The 8,557-nt window shown below is 35.6% G+C and overlaps 1 protein-coding gene across 1 annotated transcript; it reads right to left on the bottom strand.

Annotated features, from left to right (window-relative positions):
• Positions 1-1,373: 1,373 nt before the first annotated feature.
• LOC143548742 (auxin response factor 9-like) lies at positions 1,374-5,143 on the bottom strand. The gene is made up of 13 exons (XM_077039833.1): positions 4,968-5,143; positions 4,174-4,277; positions 3,942-4,037; positions 3,803-3,859; positions 3,562-3,714; positions 3,305-3,480; positions 3,069-3,233; positions 2,873-2,986; positions 2,710-2,782; positions 2,465-2,618; positions 2,003-2,373; positions 1,733-1,920; positions 1,374-1,634 (listed from the first exon to the last, which is right to left on the bottom strand). The coding sequence occupies exons 1-13, from the start codon at positions 5,002-5,004 to the stop codon at positions 1,508-1,510; spliced, it is 1,815 nt and encodes a 604-aa protein (XP_076895948.1). The 5' UTR covers positions 5,005-5,143; the 3' UTR covers positions 1,374-1,507.
• Positions 5,144-8,557: the final 3,414 nt, after the last annotated feature.

Raw genomic sequence — 8,557 nt, 5'->3', positions numbered from 1 at the left:
AATTTGGTATGTAAATATTCCGCCTTCACTATCCATTTGCGTTTGTTGCGAATCGACGTTCTTTTTCAACGCCTTGCAATACGGTTTTTCGATGTGTTTCTTCAAATTTGAATTCGAATGTGGGTTTAAATAAATCCCACAAAACTTGCACCGAGCCTTCAATGAATGGTCACTCAATTCAACTAAATCCCAATTGCACCAAATCTCTTGATTACGATTATGAGGTACAATACGAACGAAACTTGGTTCGGCGTTGGAACCTTGACCAACCGATGATTGTGAGGCAGCCATAACAACAAATATGAATATAGAAGAAGAGAAAACACGAAATTAGAGAACTCAAAACGTTGTAATAGCGTTTTTTTGTATTTTTTTGCGTTCGGGTTTGCGTTTTGAGTGTTGTGATGAACCCATGACACCAAATACCTATTTATACTAGTAGTGGGGTGCTTAGGGGAGCCAAAAAACGGCTATTTTTGACCCCAACGGTCAAAAAACGGCCAAAAAAAACGATTTCCAACGGCTATATTCGATCCAACGGCTAGAACCGGTTAGGAACCGGTTCCGGATGGTTCGGTTCCAGAACCGGTTCCGGTTCCTACCCGCCCCCACTCAGAAATGCAAGAACCGGTCACGGATCATCGGGTTGAATCAGATAGGGTCCGATTCCTACAAAAAACGGGTAGGAACCGGTTCGGGTCCGGTTCGGGTCCACCGGTTCGGTTCCAGGAACCGGTTTCGTTGAACATCTCTAGTCCTAAGTACACGTGGCGCGAAGCAATAGGAGGAGGCCAAAAAGGCCCTAATTGGGTCTGAGCCCAATCATTGGAAACCCTAATACTATAAATATCACACCACCTCCACAGTTGGGGCGAAGGGCAAGAAATATATTCTGAATCCTTTACTCATTTTCACATTCTTATCTTCTCCTGCAATATCTTATTCTCACACTGGAGGGTTACCCCAAAGAGGACCCCTCTGTCCCTTTCTGATGGGTAAGATCACGGTGCTGTTCGTTTTTTAGGTGGAAGAACTCGTATCTCGGAAAACCATCGGTGATATAGCACACTCATACCCGAGGAACGTAGATCGTACACAAGGTAAGTCGATCCACGCTTCTTCAATATCATATCAATCAAGTACAAATATAAAACAAAAAGAAGAGTGGCTAACAGCCTAAAATGTCAATCAGTCAATTTAACATAATAATATTAATAATAATAATAATCATATATACAATGCAATCATGAGAACCCCCCCATCAGCATCAGCATCAGCATCCAAACACACCTCTATTATACATACATATTATATATAAGCTTACTTCTAAATACTCACATACTCCATGCAGTCGGGACGGGACGGGACGGGTCGGGTCGGGTCGGTAATCATCGAACCAACTTAGCCACCCTTTCAAACTAGGCGAAACCGACACCTTTAACAACTTCTTAAAAAGCAAAAACAAAAACAAAAAGAAACTACTTAAAAATAGCTAAACATCGAATCGTCAATCTCTCTCTTGTTTATCGCTTATCAGCAAGTCGGTTGAAGAGTGAAGCATCCTTCCCGCCTTCATTTTCTTCAAGTCTTGTATCGAGCATATCATTATGCGTTTCACCATGCTGCAAAACTCCCTGCAGTGACAAATACATAAAAGTTCGTTAATATATGATACGCGCACGTTTCCTATATTACTGCAAGTCTGCAAACAAGCTTAAGCAGTTGAACTTACGGCCACGGATCGTCTCCCATGAGCATCATGTCTCCTTCGTCATCAGTAAACACGATTTCGAATTCATTCCGAGGACGTAACTTTCCTTCAATCTCGAACATCTTTTCCAGTTCGTCAATCAACTCGTCATAGCCTCTCAACACAGTCAGGTCCACCGCTCGACCTACCGCCACCCCTCGCATTTTGACCTTATCAAATCACACCCGAGTTAGAATGTTAAATCGTCATTTTAACAACGTAAAACTTACGGAAATAGAAAGATGTATGTACCTTTGTTCGGCTTCGGGTGGAACTGGTTTGTTTGCTTTGGATTTCTTTCGGCGAGACTTGCAAGATCGCGTTTTCTTTTGACAGGTCAGACTTAATATCTGAAACGCCAGCAGATAACACGTCTGATGGTGTTACGTTATCGTCACATTTCGGTGGGATATTTATGTCGAATCCAAATATTCTACAGCTTGATCCGCTTACTGGACTTTGGATTGAATCTTTCGTCTGCTTGAGCAATTCACGAGGCGAGTAACTTGTATGACCCGACCAAGACGATAAGCCAGCCTCCATTTGTGTCCTTAGAAGATTATCAACCGTTTGTCTGTCATGGGTACTACTAAACTGAGCGGATACGGTTGAAAACGCTGGTTCTAGAACAAATTAGACAAGTTTAAATGGTTAATATTTAATAACTTAATATGCATATCGGATATGATAAGGTAATAGGAAAAGATAACTTACCAAGATTAGGGATATCAACCGGAGTTCTGAGTCTTTTATTTTTCGGCGCAACGGGTTGAACCAAGCTTGTTGGAACCGGGGCTACGAACGTTTCGATCTCCCACGGTGAAACGCGGTCCGGTCTTGTAATATTAGCCGGTTCGTCCCACAGAACCTGGTATGGTCAACAAAAGGTTAGACCTTTTTTTACTTTATCGAGAACTCACGAATCTAACCAGAATCTAGCATCCAATAATACTACTAACCTTCAACGATCGCCATTTTGAGTTTTCCCACTGAGGAGATATGTCTTCAACTCCGACAATCGTGCCGGTAAACCTATCCAAATAACGTAAACACAAATTAATAAGCGATTAATTAATTAATTAAGCGTCCAAATAAAGAAACTTTAATACCAAAATCATTTACCTTCTTTCCGGCGAATCCTCACCCTCGAACACCATTTTAAATCGCATACCGATATTAAGCGTGTTTTTCACAGCTTCCAAGTACTTGTTCACACCGATAATGAACTGACTCGTCCTGAAAAAAAAAATCAAAACTTTACCAAATATTACAAGAAAATCAGTCGAAGACTCGCTTTAAACTAATGTGTATATCATACCTTGGTTTGTAGTAAACTGCAAACCGAGTTTGAGTTTGAACCGCGTGTAAAGCGGTTGCAAGCACGCCCAAATGCATACTCTGGCTAGAAATAACCGAAGAAGGCATAGAGCTTTGTTGGCGTGCTTGACGTCTAACTCCAACGCGTAATTCACCATTTTCACCCCTATAAAGTATAAACAGAAGCATTTTAGTAAAACTTGATTAAAAAATTTAACAAAATACAACCGAAAGTACCTAAGGAATACAAACGAATCCCCAGCCACAAATCTTTTATTAGTAACAAAGGTACTCCATCCTGTTGTCAACAGATGCCTCCTTGGTTGACCTCTAAAGATATGCTTAAACCGCCACTCAGTTCCGTGTAGATCGTAGGCTGATAACTCTTGTGTAGGCGTAACTTGAGTCATGTCCTAAACATGAAAACTTAATAAGATTACAACATTAAAAAGATAACATAATTTAATAACAAGATTTACGAGTTACGGATTTACCAAAGCAGGTAAGCACTCGTTCGCGTGTTTTCTGAGCACCGAAAACCCTCCATGAGTGCTCGTATCGGAAGCAGTCAACACTTTACAAAAGGAGTGCACGGTTGGACGGGCGGGCTCGGGTGGGCAGTCATCGGGACTTGTCGGGTCACTTTGCTGCAGGGTTTTACACAACATTAATTAAAAATGAAAACTTTTCATTATTTTATAATTTAATAAAAAAAAATCATCAAGAAATCCTTACATCTGCCTCGGGGAGTAAAGTGATCTGTGCATACACCTCATCTGTGTCTTGTTCAGCCTACAAATCCATAAGAATTAGTCACAAATTTCAAAAATTCAAAACCTTTACAACCGAAATTGATCAAAAAACAATTACATACCATTAGTTGAGTATGAACGACCCGGCAAAGAATCTTTGACTTAAGATTAAAGTGCGGGATCCGTTGATTTAATTCCTGATTCGTAGATGCTTCCAACTAAACAAAGCCAATAAATTTCATAATTAAATAACATCAAAAACCCTAAAAATAAAATAATAATAAAATAAAGAAAAAACTTAAATAACACAGATCTGAAATTTGCAAGCCAAGAATAATAAACTTTTTCACTCACTTGTTCCATATGACCCTGTGGAAAGTAGAAAACCTGTTCTCCGTCTCTCGGAACCTCGACTAGCGGGCCCGCACACGCCTTCCATAACTCCTTGTACAGTGGATCTGCACAAAATTAACATCATTATTAACAAACTTGAACAAGAAGACACTAAAACAGTTAAATCAACAACCAATTGTATTAAAAAGAACAAGTAATTGTACAACTGTTAGGTTAAATTAGCAGATGACAGAAACCCTAGAACAAAAATCAAATTAATTTGGGGAAACAGTAATTATATCATAAATACAAAAATCAACAACCAATTGTATCAAAATAAACTGCTAGTTGTGCCATTATTAAGTTAAATTAACAGATTAACAAAAACCCAGATCAAAAATCAAATTAATTTGGGGAAAAACAGTAAATTTAGCATAAATACTAAAATCAACAACCAATTGTAGCATAAATTAACAAATTAACAAAAACCCAGATCAATAATCAAATTAATTTGGGGAAAACAGTAATTATAGCTTTAACACGTAATTAACCAGCTAATTGAACAATTATTAGGTTAAATTAACAGATAAACAAAAACCCAGATCAATAATCAAATTAATTTGGGGAAAACAGTAATTTTAGCATAAATACAAAATTAACAACGCCATGAACAAATTTAAACATACAGAAACTAAAATCAACATCCAATTGTAGCATAAATCAGTAAATTAACAAAAACCCAAATCAATAATCAAATCAATTTGGGGAAAAAAGTAAATCGAAGCAATTAAGCAAAAACCAACAACTAATTTCACCTTCAAGTGGTGGAAACGATGACCCTCGATTCAACATAGCAGAAACTGTACGAATCTCAAATCGCCGTGAAATTAAACCGCATTATACGGTCAAAGTTGATGAAACCCTAACCCTAGATCGGAGAACTGGAAACACAGTAAGGTGTTTGTTGTTGTTGTAATAATATTAATATTAATGATAATAATAATAATAATATTATTATTATTATTATTAATGTGTGTCTCACTAGAATGAAAATGAAAATGAATATGAATGAAAGAAATGTGGAAATGGAGTTAATATATGCCTTGATGATATCTTCTCTCTCTAGAAAAATATATCTTCTCTCTCTAGAATATTTAATGTGAATATATTTTTTACTTTTTTCTTTTTATTAATTTATTTGACTAATATTCTAAATTGGTTACCGGCTAAATTCATAATTTCGGGATTAGAGGTGCATAAGCCAGTTTAAAATTTAAAATCGGTTTGGTTTGAAACATGTTTGGTCTGGACAACAAAAGTCAAAAGCAGTTTAGGATCGGTTTCGGTTCGGGTTGAAACCGGTTTCTTGACCAGGTTACTATCGGTTACGGTTCGGGTTTTGATCGATTTCGGTTCGGGTTTTGACCGGTTTTGAACGGTTTCGGTTCAGTTAACCGGTTTGGAACCGGGTTTTGGGGAGAAAATTACAAACTGGTTCCAAACTTACAGTTTCAAGAGGTTCCAAACCGGTTTATACATAATCAATTTCAAACCGGTTCAATTTCAATTCAGTTTTCGGGTCGATTCGGTTAACCGGTTAATTTGCCCACCTCCAATCGGGATACATTTATCTTTCGATCCTATTAAAAACCCTCAAAATGTTAACGCCCGTGAACACTCGCCCGAATACACGATTGTGCGGTGAAATAACACATGTTCAGTTTAAGGATCCAACTAGTGAAAGTCACATACCCGCCTAGTCTCTCATCATTAATGTCTCTTATACTAAATATTAATATTAATTAATATAAATAATAATTAATATTAATATCAGTATTAATTAATTATAATAATAATCCTATGTTTGTCTCTTTGTTGGTGGTGTGTAGTGCGTGAAGCTAACTTCACTTAACTAACCATGGTTAGGTTTGTGAATATTTAAGTGTTTTATGTTGGGTGAAGTTGGTTTATTTATTATTATTTAACATAACTTTTTAGGTGGGTGTGATAAGATTTTTGTAATTTTATTGTACGATAAAAGAATTTTTTTTAATAAAAAAAGAGGGGAGAAGGTTGTAACGGATCATAGAGGATTGGTAGGATGAAACGAGAACTTCGGGGGACCCGATTTGAAGAAGGCGGTCATTGATATTAATTTATTGATCATTACGGATTGTGAACTTACGAATTTGGATGGGAACGTCCAATGTATCTTTGGAAATAGTTTTGCTCGCTATAGTTTTTTTGGAAGATAGAGTTCGCTTTTAGGGTTTTTAAATGTTTTATGGTGGGTGAAGTTGCTTTGTTTTGTTTTGTTTTGTTTGTTTGTTTAACAAAAGATAACTTTTTAAGTGGGTGTGATGTAAGAATTTTGATTAATTTTATGTGAAAATATTCCATATATAGTTAATAGGGGGTGTGTTTTTTTACGGTAAACGAGCATTCATTTCATTATAAACCGAGAGAAGCCTCTAACGCATCATGGAGGATAGGTAGGATGAACGTGAACTTCAGCCTCGGTGAAATTGGATTCAGGGCGACATGTTCATGCTCTTGAGATTCAAAGACCTTTTGGGTTTTTAAAGTGGACGATCGTTGAGATTACTTCATTGATCCTTACGGATTGTGAACTTGTCAATTTTGCCAGGAACGTCTTACCCATCTTTGGAAATTGTTTTAATAATCGCAGTTTTCTTGAAAGATAGAGTTTGCGGAACGACCTCAAAACTTTCGAATTAAATCTAACTATCCATTGAATTAACTTAATAATATACACGGGCGGTCAATCTTATTGTCAAGATAAGATACTTGTTTTGTGCCTAATTTTGCTAACCTCAATTTATATAAATAGAAAACGTACATATAACGTGTATAAGGTGGACTTTTGTTACATTTCTAGAAATATCATTATAGTTTACTCGTAAGGAGACGGAGTCGTGGCCATCAAGACAAATGATTTATTGTGACACTTAATTTCTATTATTTTTCAGTTTGGTGCCTCCCCGAGTTTAATTTGATATCATTGCATCGTACTAGGATGGATCATGATCCTAGTCCTAACGTTAATCAATTATTTAACCTTTTTTTTAATGTGTCGGACTTTAGTAGTTCCAACACATAAGATACATAACATGTATCTATGATAATCTAATTTCGTCTCGTAAGTTTTATGTATTGTATTTCGTTATCATTGTAAATTTTAATGTATTGTTGTCCAATAAAATAATAACTTTATAAAATAAATAACATATAGAAAGAAAAAAATTTTCACTTGAATCTTCCGTTAGGACCATTATAACTAAATTGTAATAGATTCTAACACAAGATGTTAGTTAGGGTGTAAGCGAGTCTATTACTCGACCCGAATAAAGCTAGCTTTCACTTATGCTCGACGTTAAACGAGCAAACTCAACTTCACTCAGATAAAATGCTCTTATAGTCTTATATGAATTAAATACAGTTCATTTATAAATCACTTCTAGGTGTTTTAGGGAAATGTAATCATGTAAATGATTAAAATGAATATTAAACTTTAGAAGGAAAAAGGTTTTAGTGACATCATTCTGACGGAAAAAGCAAACTGCTGGAGCCAGCTTTAACTTACGTTATGACGGATTGTTTTTGGTAATCAATATTAAAGATCAAAATAATCATGGGACCACATAAGATTGCTTTGAACAAATTAACTTTTGGGTGTTTTTAAAATGAGGCATTATGATATAATTAATCTACATAAACTTATATGTTCAAATTAATTGATTAACCTACGTACGTAATGTAATGTATAAATCAAAATGTAAAAGTCGTTAGGCGGATCTTAGACAGCTGACTGAAAAGTTGGGTGTACTTGGAAAGTATACGGTACTCGGACCTTGTAAATATAAATTTTATTAATTTTTGGATATTATATATATGTCAAATATTATAATATATAAATTTACTAATATTTATAACAAAATATGTGAATATCAATATAAATAAAAAAAATACATTTTTAAATACTAAATTATTCTAAAATTGTTAATCATGAATTAAGAAAAATATATTCGTTCTTTAAAATTATAAAAATACGAATTATGTTTTGTTTTTTAAGTCAAAATTGATTCAAGTTAACCGACTAGATCTGATTCTAACTAAGGTTAACCACCTTTGATCGATTCTTAGTAATTAGGCAGAGTTAAAGAAGTCGCTTCGCGTCATATCTTGTAGTGATTACTCGTAGAGTACTCAGCCTTCTATGTCTACTTTTACAACAATGGAATAAACCTACATGAGGTGTCTGGACACCAAGACACGGTCCGACAAATAAAGACGTCTCTCTAAAATCTCTTAACATTTATCCTTACAGATGTGCAATTATATCGGATCAGGCTTAACCTTTTGGTCTCATGTTAGTTTGGGTATG

Source organism: Bidens hawaiensis, unplaced genomic scaffold (assembly GCF_021521415.1).
Source record: "Bidens hawaiensis isolate Kalapana, Puna unplaced genomic scaffold, B.hawaiensis_p1.1 tig00015244_1, whole genome shotgun sequence".
NCBI lineage: Eukaryota > Viridiplantae > Streptophyta > Magnoliopsida > Asterales > Asteraceae > Bidens > Bidens hawaiensis.
This window is presented reverse-complemented; position numbering and strand designations above follow the sequence as displayed.

Bases quoted from the DNA above. Each gene is read 5' to 3' on its own strand.
- LOC143548742 (XM_077039833.1), bottom strand. From the start codon at position 5,004: ATGTTGAATCGAGGGTCATCGTTTCCACCACTTGAAG. The intron at 3,860-3,941 runs GTATGTAATTGT...ATGGATTTGTAG, and splicing joins TCGTTCATACTCAACTAATG to GCTGAACAAGACACAGATGA. The intron at 3,481-3,561 runs GTAAATCCGTAA...TTTCATGTTTAG, and splicing joins ACGAGTGCTTACCTGCTTTG to GACATGACTCAAGTTACGCC.